This window comes from Gorilla gorilla, chromosome 2 (genome assembly GCF_029281585.2).
Source record: "Gorilla gorilla gorilla isolate KB3781 chromosome 2, NHGRI_mGorGor1-v2.1_pri, whole genome shotgun sequence".
NCBI classification, from domain to species: domain Eukaryota; kingdom Metazoa; phylum Chordata; class Mammalia; order Primates; family Hominidae; genus Gorilla; species Gorilla gorilla.
The window spans coordinates 149,929,473-149,949,375 of record NC_086017.1 but is presented as its reverse complement, the minus strand read 5'-3'; the positions used below and the strand labels follow the sequence as shown (position 1 = coordinate 149,949,375).

Here is a 19,903-nt window from a genome sequence, read left to right as displayed (position 1 = left end):
GGAGATGACTTTGCCCACAGCTTTGGCAGCACCAGTAGGTACAGGAGTGATGTTCTGGAAAGCCCTGTGGCCGTTGCACCACAGTTTCCCAGATGGGCCATCAGTGGTCTTCTGGATGTCAGTGATAGTAGCATGGATAAGGTCATGATTCCTCCCATGATGCCAAAGTTGTCATGGGTGATCTTGGCCAGTGGTGCTAAGCAGTTAGTGGTATAGAAGGTTTGCTGGGAATTGTGAGGTGTTTTTGTACTTTTCATGGTTCATGCCCATCACAAACATGGGGGCATCAGCAGAGGGGGCAGAGATGATGACCCTTTCAGTTTCTCCTTTTAAATGAGCCCCAGCCTTCTACAAGGTAGTGAAGATGCCAGTGCTCTCCACAATGTAATTGTGGTGGCATCACCCAATTTGATTTTGGTGGGAATTTGCTCCTAGAAAATGGTTATGGTATTTTCATTGAGGACAAGCTTACCATTCTCAGCCTTGACTGTGCCACGGAACTTGCCATGGGTAGAATAATCATGGAACATATAGACCATGTAGTTGAGGGCAATGAGGGGGTCCTTGATGTAGACAATATCCACTTCGCCAGAGTTAAAAGCAGCCTTGGTGACCAGGTGTCTAATAAGGCCAAATCAGTTTACCTGGCTTTCACTTTCATTGTGATGTCTCAGGGATGTGACGGGTGTTACATGAGAAGATGTGGCTGTTGAATGGGAGGAACAGAAAATGTAAATTTTTTTTTAAGAAAAAAATGAATTATTGACTGTAGTAATTGCGTGATTTCATTCTAATAGGTCATGCTGCAATGATATATTGCTGTAACAAACCATCCCAAAACTTAGTGGTGTAAAACATTCATTTTATTATGCTCTGGTTCTGCAGTCAGGAATTGGATGGGGCACACCAGAGTCAGGTTGTCTTTGGCCCATGTTGTCTGGGCATCAGGTGGAAAAACATGACGTCTGAGGGATGGAGTCATTGAAGGCTTCTTCACTCAGAAGTTTGGCTATTGGTACTAGCAGTCAGCTGGAGTTTGTCAACACTCATCCTTGGCCTCTCCCATGTGTCTGTCCTGAGCTGTTCACTGCTTGGTGGCTACCTTCTAAGAGTGAGCATCTCACAAGCAGGTGTCTTAAGTGAGGAAATGGAAGCTGCAGCTTCTTAAACCTGGGAATTAGTAGAGCATTACCCCTGCTGTATTCTATTAGAGGTCAAGCCATCACTGAAGCCATATTCAAGGAGAGGGATCGTGCACCTGACCTCTCATCACATTTGGCAGGTCTCTCCAGATGGCAGGTCAGGTCCATGAGGGACACATTGGCGGTGGGGGCATAGAAGGCTATGCCAGTGAGCTTCCTGCTCAGCTTGGAGATGACTTTGCCCACAGCCTTGGCAGGCAGCACCAGTAGGTGCAGGAGTGATGTAAAAGAATTTTGTGGCCATGTTTTAAAATCATCCCAGGTCGTGACAGCAGTGCTGTTGATCATGTAATCACAATTTTTTAAAGCTAGTTTTCAATACTTTGGTAGATTATTTAGATTCTTTTTTTTTTTTTTTTTTTTTGAGGTGGAGTCTCACTCTGTCACCAACGTTGGAGTGCAGTAGCATGATCTCAGCTCACTGCAATGTCTGCTTCCCAGGCTCAAGTGATCCTCCTACCTCAGCCTCCCAAGTAGCTGGGACCACAAGTGCATGCCATCATGCCTGGTGTGTTTTTGGTAAAGACAGGGTTTTACCATGTTGCCCATGCTGGGGTTTTGTTTGTTTGTTTTTTGAGACAGGGTCTCACTCTGTCGCCCAGGCTGGAATGCAGTACCACAATCACAGCTCACGGCAATGTCTGCCTCCCAGGCTCAGGCGATCGTCCCTCCTCAGCTTCCTGAGTAGCTGGGACTACAGGTGTGTGCTACCACGCCCAGCTAATTTTTGTATTTTTTGTATTTTTTTGTAGAGGCAGGGTTTTGTCAAGTTGCCCAGGCTGGTTTCGAACTTCTGGCCTCAAGGGATCCTCTGCCTCGCCCTCTCACAGTACTTGAATTACAGGCATAAGCCACCACTCCCGGCCTTAGATTCTTAAAGCTTTCTTTCCTTGCTGATGTTTTATCCAAAACATTTTTAATCCCTTGAGAGTATTCCCATAGTTTCCAGAAGAAAAAGGTATGGGTTGGTTTTAGTAGCTACGTTCAGTCAGGAAACATTTTAAATTATTAACTGTTATATTAGTGGTATGAAATGGATACTAATGTCATTTTTCTTTCTTTCTTTTTTTTTTTTGAGGTGGAGTTTCGCTCTTGTCGCCCAGGCTGGAGTGCAATGGTGCAATCTCCGCTCAGTGCAGCCTTTGCCTCCGGGGTTCAGGTGATCCTCCTGCCTCAGCCTCCCGAGTCGCTGGGATTACAGGCACATGACACCACGCCCGGCTAATTTTTGTATTTTTAGTAGAGACTGGGTTTCACCATGTTGGCCAGGCTGGTCTTGAACTCCTGACCTCAGGTGATCCACCCACCTCAGCCTCCCAAAGTGCTGGGATTACAGGCGTGAGCCACCGCGCCTGGCCAATGTATGCTTTTTAATTTAAAAGAATGCTATATTTGAGGGTTTTGAAACAAAAGTAATTTATTAGCTTATAGGGTAATGTTATAAGTTAAATACAGGACAGTATCCAAAAGCTGTCCTGTTAATGCATAACAGATAAAGATTTCAGATCTTTTGGGATCTTAGACATAGTAACATGTGATTAATTATTATATTCCAAACCATGTAACTCCCAGTACTCATCCCATTATGCACAGGTCATAGGCTGGGGCAGTGAGGTAATGAGGGGGTTTCATGACAGCAACATTGTGGTGCTGCCTCAACTTTTTAGATGACATAGCCTGATCCCCAGACACTGCAGTCCCACACCCTAAGAAGTTCAGGCAGCTACTCTGTATTTCCCTTTTCCAGTATTCCATCCTCATCCCTTCTGGTTGAGGCTCTGGGAGGTCGAGGTAAAAAACACTGCAATCATTCAGAGAACAGACATGCCTCCGCTAGTCTCTCACTAGACCTAACTGCTCTGGTACAGGCTGGATTGCAAATTGCTTCGTTTTGTTTTGTAATTACCTCATCTCCCAATCAAGTGTGTGATATGGTATCTTAAACAGAATAAGTACTTATTAAATATTCATTTCCTTGAAATTCAGTTGTTTTCCCACTTTGTCCCTCTGCAGTTTTCTTCTCTTCCTCTTTTTGATCAAGGCCTAGCACTGAGATGACATTATCAGCCTGCCTCTCTGGACTCTCTGTGTCCTCTAGAGAGAATAACCAGTGAAAGAAGACTTGGCATCAAGGACAGATACTTCTTCAGTTTTTCTTAGTCTTTTCCCCCTCAATTTACAGTCAGTAGTGAGGGAGAAATGAAAGCTACACACAGAAGCATTTTGTCATTCATGGGCGGATAGCTTAGGAAGAAAATTGGTCTCCAAGGAAAAGGTTTAAAACAGACAAACAAATGATAAGTACTTGCCAGACCAAACTTAAACCATCATGCAAAGGAGTAATCCTGAAATGACTTGGGATAAATGCCAGCCTTTATTGGATGCTCTTTTAATTTTTACATATTATGACTTATTTTCAAAATGACAGCAGACAGAAATAACTAAAAGAATTCAAAGCCTGGAATAGTGCATTTTCTACAGCTGTAAGCTATTTAAAATTCTTCTCATGTTACTGTTTGCTATCCAGATGGCTTTCTGGCACTGGTTCAGTTCCTAGATGTGAGAGCTGTTGGTTAGTTACTCACCAGCACCACCACACACTTGTACAATTTGGTTCATGACTCACTCTCATTGCAATTACATGTGGGTACTCTGCTACACAAACAGTCATTCCTGATTGTCATGATGGTACTTGTAAACAAGAACCAGAACTGATTGGATACCATTTCTAGAAGGAAGATTTGTTGACATTCAAAAGCACCCACCTCAGTTAGTCTATTGGACCCATTGCCACTCATTGGAGTGAGAAACAGAAGCAGTCATCTAGACAATGAAACTTTTGTCTAAAATATATACTTGAATGATAGGTGCAAAAGTGTATCCAGTGAGCCACAATTATTTGGATATTTGCTTTACTCCCATACTGTTACCTAAAGTGATTAAAAAACAAAACAACCCCCACCTCTTACGAAAGAAGTCAGATGGTGGTAGGAGGTTTGGGAGAGGGTTGCTATCTGAAAGAGACAAACAAGGAGTCTCCTGAGATGCTGGCAGTGTTCTTTTTCTTAACCTGGATAGTGGTTTGCTTTGCAATAGGTATTTGCTTTCCAAAAATTCATGGAACTGTACAATTACATGTTGGGTATTTTTGTTTATGCGTTATTAGCAAAAGTGTTTAAAAACAGAAATTGCTCTCCTGTAATGTAGGAGAATTCCCTTAGTTGTATCTTCAAAGGCTAGAGAAGGTCTCTATGTTAATGTAGTAGATATTGGTCTTTGGTAGTCTTTGTCCTATTAATTTTATCTATTTAGGGAAATAATCATTTTTACCTTAAAACGTGGTTATTGTCAAACAGTGATTGGAATAGCTTAACACTTAGTGATAGTTCCCATGTCCCAAATACTGTTCACTTGAATGGGTTTCAGCAAGGGGTGGAGAGGGTGAGGAGAGAAGACTGTGGGGATGAAATACATTTCTCGTGGAAATATATATATCCATTTGGAATAACTTATCTTGTTGATGTTAGGGGTAAACACGGTCGAACATTTAGATTAGAAAAGAGGAAGGTAGACTAAAAACTAGAAATCTGAAGAGTTTTATTAGCATTGCTTAATAAAAAATTATGTGTTTGGAAGAAGACCATTTAATTTTTTAATTTTTTTTCCATTTCAAGGACTGTATTAAGTAACTTAAAATGGCATATTTTAAAGAGGCTAGCTGTATATTTTGGAATAATAGAGTGATATGACTTTTATTAAATTTTTTTCATCAGCCCTTTTAGTTTGATGAAATAATATCAATAATGTCCTCCCTCTCCACTGAAATACCAGTGTTATGGATTATATGTCTAAATTTATCTTTATACTTTTTTTTTTCTTTGACAGTATCTCACTCTGTCGCCCAGGCTGGAGTGTAGTGGCGTGATTTCAACTCACTGCAACCTCTGCCTCCCAGGTTAAAGTGATTCTCCTGCCTCAGCCTCCCAAGTAGGTGGGCGCCTGACAACACGCCTAATTTTTGTATTTTTAGTAGAGAAGGTTTCACCATGTTGGCCAGGCTGGTCTTGAACTCCTGACCTCGAGTGATTCGCCCACCTCAGCCTCCCAAAGTGCTGGGATTACAGGCGTGAGCCACCGTGCCCAGGCTGTGGTTTAGAAATACTAATGAACACATACCTATTAAGAATAAATAGCTGGGCCTGTAATCCCAGCACTTTGGGAGGCCAAGGCAGGTGGATCTCTTGACGTTAGGAGTTCGAGACCAGCCTTACCAACATGGCAAAAACTCATCTCTACTAAAAATACAAAAAAAGTAGCCAGGCATGGTGGCAGGCAACTGTAGTCCCAGCTACTTGGGAGGTTGAGGCGGGAGAATCACTTGAACCTGGGAGGCTGAGGTTGCAGTGAGCCAAGATCACACCACCGCATTCTAGCCTAGGCAACAGAGCAAGACTCCATCTCAGAAAAAAAAAAAAAAAAAGAGAGAGAATAAATAGCCGGGTGCTTTGGCTAATGCTTGTAATCCCAACACTTTGAGAGACCGAGGTAGGAGGATTGCTTGAGCTCAGGAGTTCAAGCTCAGCCTGGGGAATATGTAGCGAAACCTTGTCTCTAGTAAAAAAAAAAAAAAAAAAAAAATCAAAAGAATGATGTGGGTGTGGTGGTGTGTGCTTACAGTCCTAGCTACTCAGGAGGCTGAGGTGGGAGAATTGCTGGAGCCTGGGAGGTCAAGGCTGCAGGGAACCATGATCGTGCCACTGCATTCTAGCCTGGGCAACAGAGTAAGACCCTGTCTCAAAAAAATAAATAAATAAAATAAAATAATTTTAAAAAATACAGAATAAATTGCTAAGTTCTAACCTAAGTCCTTCCTTTGGACCCACTCAAAGTGTCTGGAACAATAGAACTTTAAAAGAGTGTATAAACTGTATGCCATCATTAAAGGCACATTGAATATAAGAAACATTTATTTTATAGTTACTTTTGAACTGTATGAGTGTCTTTCCTTCCACCCTTAATTGCCGCGCATTAGGTTGTACTTGCAGTTTTTTTCTTTTAACTTTAAACACAGTTCTAATTCTAATGTGTATATTAGTTTATATTTGGATTTTTTTCATGTTATTTCTAAACATTGCCACATATTCTTGATAAACATGATTTTAAATGAGTGCACCAAGTGGATGCCATCAGGTGGGTCAGTTATTTTTTTAATTTTTCATATTTATATATTTTGCTTTATACATGAAACTTTTTCTGTATTCAGGTTTGTAAATAGGTACATTCCAGAACTGGAATTACCAAGTTAGCAGGAATAAACTTTTTCAAGGCTCAGTGCCTATTTGCAAATTTTTTTTTTTTTTTTTTTTGAGACTGAGTCTTGCTCTGTTGCCCGTGCTGGAGTGCAGTTCTGCAAACAGGGTTCACTGTAGCCTCCACCTTCTGTGCTCCAGAGAAGGAGATCCTCCTCTCTCAGCCTCTCAAGTAGCTGGCACCACAGGCATGTGCCACCACACCCAGCTAATTTTTAAATTTTTGTAGAGATGGGGTCTCACTATGTTGCCCAGGCTGGTGCAGATGTTTTGTAAAAGCTGTTTAGAGTGCCATCTTTGATTTGAGAGGATAAGTTTAAATGTCATTTTATTATAAATGATATGATATATAATGTTATAGCAATTCTTTAATAATTTGTAGAATTACTTTAGAAATAGCTCTTACATATAATTATAGCAATTCAGAATAAATAATCACCTTTAGAAAATGAAGTTCTAGGGCCGGGCGCGGGTGGCTTACGCCTGTAATCCCAGCACTTTGGGAGGCCGAGGTGGGCAGATCATGAGGTCAGGAGATTGACACCATCCTGGCTAACACGTGAAATGCCGTATCTACTAAATACAAAAAATAGCTGGTTGCGGTGGCAGGCGACTGTGGTCCCAGCTACACAGGAGGCTGAGGCAGGAGAATGGCATGAACCCGGGAGGCAGAGCTTGCAGTGAGCCAAGATCACGCCACTGCACTCCAGCCTGGGTGAGAGAGCGAGACTCCGTCTCAAAAAAAAAAAAAAAAAAAAGGCAAAATGAAGTTCTATACTGTTCAGTTTTTAAGTACCCAGTATAATGCATACTTCACCATAAACACATCAACAGTTGGGGCTGATTTGTTGTCTTTGAGCAGCGTCGGGGGTAGGGACCAAAGCCCAGATGAATCAAGATCCCATACCTTAAGTTGCCTCTGAATGAAACCTCAAGTTGTGATAGCAAATGTAGTATTTAAAGAAGTAATGTGGCCGGGCGCAGTGGCTCACACCTGTAATCCCAGAACTTTGGGAGGCTAAGGCGGGTGGATCACGATGTCAGGAGTTCAAGACTAGCCTGGCCAACATGGTGAAACCCCGTCTCTACTAAAAATACAAAAATTAGCCGGGCATGATGGCAGGTGCCTGTAATATCAGCTTCTCGGGAGACTGAGGCAGGAGAACTGCTTGAACCTGGGAGCCGGAGGTTGTAGTGAGCCAAGATTGCACCACTGCACTCTAGACTGGGTGACAGAGCAAGACTTAGTCTCAAAACTAAAACAAAAACAAAAGAAGTAATGTTTTTTCTTTTATATTTTAAAAAGAATTCTTTTTTTTTTTCCAACTCACTGTAAGCTCCACCTCCTGGGTTCACACCATTCTCCTGCCTCACCCTCCCGAGTAGCTGGGACTACAGGCACCTGCCACCACGCCTGGCTAATTTTTTGTATTTTTTAGTAGAGATGGGGTTTCACTGTGTTAGCCAGGATGGTCACGATCTCCTGACCTCGTGATCCGCCCACCTCGGCCCCCCAGAGTGCTGGGATTACAGGCATGAGCCACCGTGCCCGGCCAAAAAAAATCTCTTTTTAAATATCTCCTATGATTTTGGTTGAATTTGTTCACCTATAGAACAAATTTATGTTGTTTTCTGCTTATCATTAGATTTAAAGGAGTAAAGTCCAGTGGGTTCTGCTGGCACATTGGTGGGGAAGCTGAGAACTTTTAAACTCTTTCCTCTTTCTCCAGTGAACAATCGACAGGATATGGGTTATAGTTAACAGTTAAAGGGTTTATTGAACTAATTGTCACTGCTGAAGTTCCTGTGCCCTCTGATAGCTTCCTTGAAAAGTTTTCATAGTTTAAAAACTCTGCTTGTCCTTAGCCTTTGATCTCTTGCTTTGATGCTCAAACAGAAGAATGATACAAGACTGAGGATCTTGCCAGGCGAGGTAGGCCTGTGAAAAGACATTTCCTTTAAATACCAAAAGAAAAAAGAAAAAGGGGAAAATTATGCTAATTGCTTTGGGGAAAAAAATCTGACTTTTGGGTCTGACTCTGTCTGTGTGTATTCCTGGATAATTTACTTAAACTCTCTTAGCTTTAGTTTTCTTATCTTTAAAATGGGTAGGGTCTGTAACTCCTAAGATACCTCCAAGTTGAAACTCTGAGTCACTTCTCTCAGGCTGAACTGTTTGTGTGGTCCTATAAAATAAGAGTGACTAAGGGAAATAGCAGAATATATTTTATTTTCAACCTAGTGGCAATAATTTAATTTCCTTCAAAATATAGCTACAAAAGATTTATTGGTTACCAATTGGTTTGTTACCTCATTTTTTAAAAGTGGCATGTTGCAGTTTTAAGTCTGACAAAACACATGATATTTTAATTGCAGAACAGCACATTTTGTGAGTATGCCCTCTCCCTCAATAATTTTCTTAAAGGGTTGTGCATGAAGCTCTGAAGAGTTACATGTCATCTTGTGTTTTTAGTTTGAATATCTCATCGGTAAATTTGTTACTAAAGGTCTTGAAAACTAAGAGCTAGTTATACTGGGTTTACATTCCTCTGATTAGTTAAGGGTCTCGTTTTCTTGACTTAGAGCTTCTTTACCCTTCAAGAATTAGCCAAAAACAACATAGCCAAATATAGGAAACATCATTCATTGGCAGATAGAAATGTATACTGTTACGTTCATTACTTTGAAAAATATAGGCTACAATTATATCTGGATAAATTATGGAGACTCTGTTGCTACTTTGAGAAATAGTAGTGATGGCAGCGGTGGACCGTCTAGAACAGCTGCTGCCATCATGCCAGCTGCAGCAAGGAGGTGTGGCCAGGGCTGCATGCTCTGTGGAGCTGGTGGGAGCTGGGGAACAAATGGGGCCACATCCCTTCCAAGTTGGTGGATGGGAGCTTCCCAGGAGCAGCTGCAGCTACCCAAACTGTGGGTGCAGACCCGGGCCTCCTGCTCCATGGAGCAGGCAGGAGCACACTCCTTGCCATTGGCCCCCCAGCCCCTTCTCTCCCATGCCAATGCAGCTGCCCAACCAGGCATCCCCACACTCCTTAGGGGCCCAAGAAGGCCCACTCTGCCCTCTCAGGCTCGGAAATGCCTGCTCCCACTGTCTAGCTTTTCCCTATTGTCGGCACCCACTCCGACCTTGGAGCAGAGTCAGGGCCAAGCCCAAGTGTTGTCACATCCCAGCCAGGTGTGCACATGCTCAGGGTAGTGCTGACACGCCAGCCCCCTGCCACCTTGGCCCCCTCCAGATTTTGGGCACCAGTGAACATAGGAGGGAAGCTGAGGGGAGGCTGAGGGCAGCTTGGCGCTGACCTGTAGGCGGTACCTACAGCTTGGGTGCCATGATCAGCAGCAGGAGGCAGACAGGTTTCTGGGCGGAAGTAGGTTGGGTCCTCAGTGAGCCTCCATCTTCAGGCCAGGGAGGGTCTGAAGGCTAGGGACCAGGCTGCCAGTTCCATGGACTAGAGTGGGAACTTGTGCCTTTTCTGGGCCTGCCCCAGGCTGCCTGTGGACCAGTTGGCACACACTTCCTTCTCCCTGAGGCCCATAAAAGCCCCAGGCTCAGCCTGAGCTGAGCAGACATCAGGATGACCAGCTGCAAAGAAGAGCTACCCATTCCAGGGCCTCCTCTTGGTTGAGAGCAGCAGACATCAGGACAACAGGCTGCAGACAGGAGCTACCCACTCCAGGGCCTCCTCTCTGTTGAGAGCAGCAGACATCAACACAACAGGGTGCAGAGAGGAGCTACCCATTCCAGGGCCTCCTCTCTGCTGAGAGCAGCAGATGTCAGGACAGCCAGCTGCAGAGAAGAGCTACCCATTTCAGGGCCTCCTGTCTGCTGAAGAGCTGCAGAGATGATAGGATGACCTGCCTTCAGAGAAGAGCTACCCACTCCAGGTCCTCCTCTTAGCTGTTGTCACTCAATAAAGCTCCTCTTTGTCTTGCTCACCCTCCACTTGGCTGCGTACTTCATTCTTGGGACCTGCCAATTGAGGCTAAAAGAACTGTAACACAAACAGGGCTGAAACATGACCTTTGTTCATCGCATTGCAGGCAAAGAGGAGAGAAGAGCTGTAGCCCTTTGGGGAGCCCAGACCTGGGAACTCCCCGAGCCAGGACTGTGACTTCCTCTTTGGGGCCCCAGGGTTCCTGACATCTCCAAGCTTCCGGGTGCCACCATGTCCCCCAGTGCCAGCTGTGGAAGCTGCTTGTGGTACACCTGGTCCAGCCGTAGCCTCAGGGAGAGCTAGTGCCCGTACTGGCACCTGGAGCTGCCTGCCCTGCTGCAGCAGCTGGCAAGTCTGACTGTGCAGGGGCTGGACCCCACACTTGCTCACACACCCATTGCTGCTCCACACAGTCTCCCTTGGCAGTCACGGGATCCAGTCCCATAGTGTGAATCGAGTGCAGCCTGCTAGGCCAAGTGGGCAGACTGAGCCTAGTGGGCCCTGTCAAAACTAAGGCAAAGGCGCCACTGGCCACAGATGTTTCTGGCCAGAAAAACAACACCCCAAGGATCCTGTAACAGTAGGAATTATTTAGGGCAGTGATTCTGAAAGTGGACTGTGTGAAGCCCCCAAAAGATGGTTTTGAAATTTGTTGGGTTATGATTTTGTTCTTGTTGGCACAGTGATTGAGGGAAGTGCTACTGTTAGGTAGTGGATAATCAAACATCCTGCAGTACACTGGACAGTTTTGTATAACAAAAAAAAGTCTTATATAAACACGATTTTTGAATTTTCTACAGATATCTATGTATTTGAAAAGCTTGTTTTTTTGTTTTTGTTTTTGTTTTTTGTTTCGTTTTTTCTTTGATACAGAGTCTCTGTCACCCAGGTTGGAGTGCAGTGGCGCGATCTTGGCTCACTGCAACTTCTGCCTCCCAGGTTCAAGCGATTCTCCTGCCTCAGCCCCCCAAGTAGCTAGGATTGCAGGCATGTGCCACCATGCCCGGATACTTTTTTTTTGTCTCAAAAAAAAAAGGGGGAATACTGAATATGACAAAATTGAAAACCATTCTTCTGGAGAATATTTAGCTTAATACTATATATCTCCTTAGAGTGTTTACAAAGTTTGACAGCCAGTCTAACTCAGTTATTAGTAAATTGCTAATGACAATATTAAGGTAGATATATTTAACCTTGCAGTATTCCCTCTGATGATTTACTCCTAGTTGGGTAAAACATTTCTAGGTCTTTAAACACAATAATTCTGCTTTACAGGCATCTTCAGTATGTTGCTGAATCATTAGAATATTTCTGAATCAATTGATACTTTGAATGTGAGGGTTTTGTCCTTGAAATTGTAGATAGGGGAATTGATTTTGGAGATTGGTGTGATGTTTCTTTGTAAGTGAGGAAGGATTTTTCTATTTTTAAGCATGGGCAACTGTTAAAGTAAAGGATAAAATTTTTCTTTGTAAGCGAGGAAGGATTTTTCTATTTTTAAGCATGGGCAACTGTTAAAGGATAAAATTTTTCTTTATGATGCACCTAAAGATGGCATAAGAAAGATACTTAGCCTTTGCAGTGTATTTTGCCATTAAAAAAATTTTAAGACATTTAAAATGTGAAATATAGCACAGATATAGAAAAGTACATAAAACATAAAAACTTAGTGAATTATTCTGAAATGAGTTTTTTATTTTCTTTATACTAGAAACAATTTTCAGTCTGTTGGAGCTTGAGAAATAAATAATGGTTATCCCTTTGACATCAAGGGAGTTCTTCAGCCTATTTAAATTTAGGAGAGGATGCCATATCCTGAAAATAGCAGTTTTATAGTCAAACATTAGTTAAAAAAATACATCATTTTCAGAAACACCTATAACATTACTGGGATTGCAACACAGTGAGGGTGCCATCTTTAAGTTATAGGTGAGATCCATTTTATGTTCTTCTTCACATGACAGGAGTTTATGTATTTGAGACATGGCAGCATTAGGCAAAGCCTGATCTATGCAAAAGAATTTTATATGTTTGTTAATATTTTTTACTTTATTCTTTTAAGGAAAGATACATGGACTACCTGAAATGTAGGTTGAGATTTTGTAAAACCACATGCAAATAGACTTGAATATCTGAGTTAAGTAATTTCAACTTTTTTTCTTTCACCCCACTTCGTCTCACTCTTCCTTCCGTCTCACTCTGTTGCCCAGGCTGGAGTGCAGTGGCATGATCACAGCTCATAGCAGCCTCAACCTCCTGGGCTCAGGTGATTCTCCCATCTTAGCCTTCCAGGTAGATGGGACTACAGGTGTGTGCCATGTAGTCCCATGCACAGCTAATTTTTTTTTTTTTTTTGAAAAGAGGGGGTTTTGCCATGTTGTCCAGGATGGTCTTGAACTCATGTGCTCAAGTGATCCCCCAACCTCAGCCTCCCAAAGTGCTGGGATTATAGGCATGAGCCACTATACCTGGCTAGTTTTCTTAATTTAAAGAGTTGTAGGATATGTAGATATATATGGCATTTTATCTATGTATTGGTAAAATATTTTGATTTCATATAAAGGTATCACTTGCGGAGGCTGTTTATGATATTTCTTAGAGTAAGTGCTGAAAGACTATATTGAAGATTGCAAGGTTCAAGTTTTCCTGTCAAGCATGATTTAAATCAAATTTTTAATATCCAATATAATTGTCCTACTAGCAGATTCTTTTTTTTTTTTTTGGAGATGGAGTCTTGCTCTGTCATCCAGGCTGGAATGCAGTGGCATCATCTTGGCTCACTGCAACTTCCGTCTCTCAGTTTCAAGCAATTCTCCTGCCTCAGCCTCCTGCATAGCTGGGATTACAGGCAGCCATCATGTCCGGCTAATTTTTGTATTTTTAGTAGAGACAGGGTTTCGCCATGTTGGCCAGGCTGGTCTCGAACTCCTGACCTCAAGTGATTCACCTCCCAAAGTGCTAGTGGGATTATAGGCGGGAGCCACTGTGCCCGGCCTCCTTCTCACAAATTCTATGGGATTTGTTACTCATTTCTTCATTTAACCATAAGTGATTATTTATTGAGAGGCTAATATGTGTCAGGAGCTAAAGAGCTAGAAATAATATGAGACTAGGGAGAGATGAGTACACAGTGAGCTTTAATACAGTGTGCTCCAGTGTTGTCACAGGTATGTCCTGGGTGCTTGAGACACACCGAGGAGTATCAGGGAAGGTTTCCAGGAATCTAGAATAATAAAATTTGGTCAGGCAATATGGAGCTGAAGACATCTTAGGAAGAGGGAATAATCTGTTTAAAGTAGGAGGCAGGAGAGAATGTGAGATATGCTGGCAAGTACCTGTGATTCAGCATGACTGGACTAAGGATCCTGTGTGTTGAATGACACATTTAGAGAGGAAGGAAAGTAGGGGCCCAATCATGAATTCATTCTCATAATTCAATTTATTTTAAATTAGTCTTGCTTTGTTGCCTGTGCTGGTCTCGAACTCCTGACCTCAAGTAGTTCTTCCACCTTGGCCTCCGAAAGTGCTAGGATTGTAGGTGTGAGCTGCCATGCCCTGTCTCATAATTCATTTTATTTTTTATTTTACTTTTTGAGACATAGTCTCACTCTTGCCCAGGCTGGAGGGCAGTGGTGCAATTAACAGCACACTGCAGCCTCAGCCTCCTGGGCTCAAGTGATCCTCCTGCCTTAGCCTCCCTAGTAGCTAGGACCACAGGTGCATGCCACAACTCTTGGCTAATTTTTTTTTTTTTTCTTGAGAGATGAGGTCTCACTATGTAGCCCAGGCTGGTCTTGGGCTCCTGGGCTCAAGCAGTCCTCCTGCCTTGGCCTCCGAAAGTGCTGGGATTACAGACATGAGCCACCACTCTTAGCCTTGTGATTCATTTTAGATATAATCATTTCATCAAGAATTTTTTTTTTTTTTTTGGAGACGGAGTCTTGCCCTGTCGCCCAGGCTGGAGTGCAGTGGCACGATCTCGGCTCACTGCAACCTCCGCCTCCCGAGTTCAAGCGATTCCCCTGCCCCAGCCTCCCAAGTAGCTGGGATTACAGGGGCGTGCCTCCATGCCCAGCTAATGTTTGCATTTTTAACAGAGATGGGTTTTCACCATGTTGGTCAGGCTGGTCTTGAACTTCTGACCCCGTGATCTGCCCGCCTTGGCCTCCCAAAGTGCTGGGATTGCAGGCATGAGCCAGCGCGCCTGGCCTTCATCAAGAAATTTTTGTATCTACCTTAATGCATTTTCTCTAATGGCTTAGAAATTTAGAATTTTATATCTTGGCAGTTGATGCTATAGGATGGGAGTGCTGGTGAGATGCAGTCAGTCTCTTTGAAAAGATTACTGCTCTGGGCATTATGTCTCAGATGCCTTACCATTTCCAGCTGTCTGGTAAGGGTGAGATCCCAGAGTTTTATTTTTCTAGTTTCACACTCTTTTATTAGTATTGTATTAATTGGGTGATTTGGTTTCAGTTCTGAGAGTCTTGACAAAAATCTGTGTTGAAGAAACTAGGGACATGTACAGGTTTATTATGTTTCTAATTCTGTGACAGAGGGCTGATGTTTCATAAACCCACCTCAATTTTAAATGCTAACTTTTGGGCCGGACACAGTGGCTCATGCCTGTAATCTCAGCACTTTGGGAGGCTGAGGCGGGCGGATCATGAGGTCAGGAGTTTGAGACTAGCCTGACCAACATGGTGAAACCCCATCTCTACTAAAAATACAAAAATTAGCCGGGCATGATGGTGTGTGCCTGTAATCCCAGCTACTCAGGAGGCTGAAGCAGGAGAATTGCTTGAACCTGGGAGGCAGAAGTTGCAGTGAGCTGAGATCATGCCACTACACTCCAGCCTGGGCGACAGAATGAGACTCCATCTCTAAACAAATACATACATACATACATACATACATACATACATACATACATACATTCTAACTTTCATTTTTCCTCCAGCTTTTGTTGGCAGCTCTTGGTTAGACATAGTACTTGAGTTACTTGTTCAGTAGCTGGCTTCCACCTCTGTCTTTGCATGGTGGTATTTGAATATAAGCAAAGTATATATATATATATATATATATATATATATATATATATATATATATATATATTTATTGTTGTTTTGTTTTTTTTTGAGGCAGAGTCTCACTCTGTTGCCCAGGCTGGAGTGCAGTGGTGCAATCTTGGCCCACTGCAACCTCCACCCTCTGGGGTCAAGCAATTCTCCTGCCTCAGCCTCCCTGGTAGCTGGGATTACAGGTGCCTGCCACCATGCCTGGCTAATTTTTTTGTATTTTTAGTAGAGACAGGGTTTCACCATGTTGCCCAGGCTGGTCTCAAACTCCTGGGCTCAAGCACTCCACTTGCTTCGGCTTCCCAAAGTGCTGAGATTATAGGCTGAGCCACCCTACCTGGCCCTGCAAAGTATGGTCTTTATAAGTTAATACAGCATGTTTTCATTCAGCAAATACTTATTGAATGCTTATTACTTGCAAGATTGAGAAGCTCCTACACCAGATCTTCAAAGGCTGCTCTGAAGTGATTTGCTTAATTTTAGGACTAGTGCCTTAATAACATGTGTAGTGACTGTGTAGTTTTGTTCATGTTTATGGAAGTTTATTGGTTAAGAGTTCCTGAGTATAGAGACCTTTCCATATACTGTGGTGAGAAACAGTACTTTAAAAAGCATGTTGACAATACCTGAATTATGTGATCAATCTGAGCATGGCTAAAAGTAAGACCACTAGACATTATATCTCCTCAAGGAGCTTATAATGAATCCATATTTAAATTTCCCAGATTATTTCAAAGATAGTTTTTGTTTGTTTGTTTGTTTTTTGTTTTTTTTGAGATGGATTTTTGCTCTTGTTGCCCAGGCTGGAGTGCAATGGCACAATCTCTGCTCGCTGCAACCTCCACCTCTTGGGTTCAGGCGACTCTCCTGCCTCAGCCTCCTGAGTAGCTGGGATTACAGGCTTGAACCACCATGCCTGGCTAATTTTTTTGTATTTTTAGTAGAGACAGGGTTTCGCCATGTCAGTCAGGCTTGTCTCAAACTCCTGACCTCAGGTGATCCACCCACCTTGGCCTCCCAAAGTACTGGGATTACAGGCATAAGCCACCGTGCCTGGCCCAAAGATAGTTGTGTTTTTTTTTTTGAGACGGAGTCCCACTCTGTCGCCCAGGCTGGAGTGCGGTGGTGTGATCTCAGCTAACTGCAACCTCCACCTTCCTGGTTCAAGTGATTCTTCTGCCTCAGCCTCCCGAGTAGCTGGGACTACAGGCGCACGCCACCACCCCCGACTAATTTTTGTATTTTTATTTTTTTGAGACGATGTCTCGCTCTGTTGCCCAGGCTGGAGTGCATGGTGCTGTCTAGGCTCACTGCAACCTCTGCCTCCCAGGTTCAAGCAGTTCTCCTGCCTCAGCCTTCTGAGTAGCTGGGATTACAGGCACCCGCCACCATGCCTTGCTAATTTTTGTATTTTTAGTAGACATGGGGTTTCACCATATTGGCCAGGCTGGCCTCGAACTCCTGACCTTGTGATCCACCTGCCTTGGCCTCCCAAAGTGCTGAGATTACAGGCGTGGGCCACAGTGCCTGGCTAAGATAGTTTTTTATAGTTGATTTGTTCCAGCTAACATTGGATTTGGCTGTGTCTCCTAAGTGTTTTTTAAATTCTTTAACAGTCCTTCCACCATCTTCTTCCTCCTCTTCTTGATATTGATTAGCTGGAGAAACCATATAATTTGTTTTATTGAAGATGCCACATTCTCTACTTGGCTGATTGCTTCCTTGAAGTATTTAACTTTTTTCTCTGTTTCCTGTAAACTGGCACATAGATCAGATCTAAAGCCTTGATTAGATTCAAGTTCAGTTTTGTTTTGTGTGAATGGTAAGTACTGACTATTGCATTTCATGAGGAGACACATAATGTCTGATAGTCCCACTTTTAGTAATGCTAAGATCAGGGGATTCCTGTAGTGTGAACAAGACAGACATGGACAGATTGTAAAGTTTCTTCTCCTTTCACCTTATTATTATTTATGTCTTTAGCATCTATTAATGATCATTGCCTAGATCTGTTAGTTCATTAGCGCTTGCAGAATTGTGATTTTCTAATTTATTATTCATTTTCCATTTATTAGCAAAAGAAGTTCTGAAAATTGTTTTTTAAATTTTATTTTTTTAAGACAGGGTCTCACTTTGTTGTCCAGGCTGGAGTGCAGTGGTACTATTTTAGCTCAATGCAGCCTTAGATTCTTGGACTCAAGCAATCCTCATGCCTCAGTCTCCCAAGTAGCTGGGACTACAGGTATGCACCACTACGCCTGGCCAATTTTTTGTGTGTTTTGTAGAGACAGGGTCTTGTTTGTTGCCCAGGCTGGTCTCAAACTCCTGGACTCAAGCAATCCACCCATCTAAGCCTCCCCAAGTAATGGTATTACAGGCATGGGCCACTGTGCCTGGCCTCCTGTCTCTTTTGATATGACACTTTCATTAATGGCATAATTGTTAAATGAACCTTGGTTCATTTAACTTTAGTGCTCATGTTCTTCCAATTATTATTGTTGTATCTTCTTGAAGGAAGCCCTTAAGGAATAGGTAAGACTTAAATGGCACTATTAAAGGGTACATTTGTTGGGATAGTGCGTTTGTTTTGATATGAGGAGTTTATTCCTCATGTGAACATAGGTCTAGCAGCAGGAAGGCAGAAGGCACTGTGATACCAGTCTCGGGCTGTAGAGTGATGGGAGAGCAAGAAAAATAGGCCAGAGAAATAGTACAAGGGGCCTTGCCATCTGTATTGAGCGATTTGGTGTTTTTAATGCTTAGGGGATGGGCGTGAGGTTGATAGAAAATTGTCCTTGTTGGCTGGGCACGGTGGGTCACGCCTGTAATCCCAGCACTTTGGGAGGCCAAGGCGGGTGGATCACGAGGTTAGGAGATCGAGACCATCCTGGCTAACACGGTTGAAACCCCGTCTCTACTAAAAATACAAAAAGTTTAGCCGGGCATGGTGGCAGGCGCCTGTAGTCTCAGCTACTCGGCTGAGGCAGGAGAATGGCGTAAACCTGGGAGGCGGAGCTTGCAGTGAGCTGAGATGTCACTACTGCATTCCAGCCTAGGCAACAGAGAGAGACTCCATCTCAAAAAAAAAAAAAAAAAAAAATTGTCCTTGTAGAGAAAGGGCCCTCTTGATTGCAAATTGTTCTTGTTGAGAGAGGGCCCTCTTGATTGTCATTTTCATTGGAATTTGCAGAGAAAAACTCAGCCTAAGAAGCTAATATTTTCTAAATAAAGTTTGGAGAAAATCACCTGTCGAGTGCTGGTTAACTAAATTTCTTAGGACCCTGTAATCCTTAAGCATGCAGTTTATTCAGATGTCAAATATTTATGTTGAATTTGAATCAATGTGGTGTGTGTGTGTACATATGTATGTGTATATATTTTTATTTATATGTACATAATAATTTTTTTCCTTTAGTTGGTGGTATGGATTGGATAATGTACATATATATAATTTGTGAAGTGATAAAAGTGTATTTAAATAATTTATTTCTGCTGACTTACTCTTGGTTTTTAAAATATCACATTATTTAGTTGGCCTCCTGTTATGTTATTGGCTATATTGAAATCTAAGGACTAATTGTAGATTAGTGGTCTTTATCATATCTTGGTATAAAATTTGGCTGATGGTTGTTTTGCTATGTTTTAATTACTGATTTCTAGGGCCCCGTGGTTATGAATGTGCTTCAGTTTCATAATGCCTCCTGCTATGGCAGACATCCTTGACATCTGGGCGGTGGATTCACAGATAGCATCTGATGGCTCCATACCTGTGGATTTCCTTTTGCCCACTGGGATTTATATCCAGTTGGAGGTACCTCGGGAAGCTACCATTTCTTATATTAAGCAGGTATGTTAATAGGTATAATTTCTATGTGTTTAGCATACTGTGTCACTTGGGGGAAATATCATTCTATAATAGAAAATGTTAATGTAAATTATATGTGATAATGATAGTAATGAAGTGATGGTAATTAAGAAAAATTAGCTTATGTTAGCTAGTTTGAAATGTTTGTTTGGGTTATTAAAACTGTCAAGAAGATTTTCTTTTGAGTTCGTCTTTGAAATTACTGTCTTTGAGCTTGTCACACTTTTAAAAATGTGATTTTTGGTTCATTTTCTCTTCTCTCCTTTTTATTCTCTTCCCCCTTTCCTTGACTCTTGGGGGAAGAAAGACTTTTCTGCTGTTCACCAGATATTTTTCCCTCAGCAGGCTTGCATTTTCTGTTGCGTTAGTTTTTAAAGTAAATTGATGAGCACCATTGATTTGTAAAAACCAGCATATACATGAACTTGTTTTTCTAAACTTTCTTTCTAATGTTTTTCAAAAAGCTGAACCCAATGTGAATATCAGGAGTTAT

At 42.5% G+C, this 19,903-nt stretch overlaps 1 protein-coding gene across 12 annotated transcripts in view; it reads left to right on the top strand.

Moving 5' to 3' along the window:
* Positions 1–19,903, top strand: part of PIK3CB (phosphatidylinositol-4,5-bisphosphate 3-kinase catalytic subunit beta) — a 186,493-nt gene that overhangs the window by 57,523 nt on the left and 109,067 nt on the right. For all 12 annotated transcript variants that reach the window (XM_031009530.3, XM_055383439.2, XM_055383443.2 and 9 more), the window contains one exon: positions 19,206–19,392. In XM_031009530.3, the coding sequence (XP_030865390.1) occupies positions 19,222–19,392 (171 nt within the window). In that variant the 5' untranslated portion in view covers positions 19,206–19,221. The remainder of the gene's footprint in view (positions 1–19,205; positions 19,393–19,903) is intronic.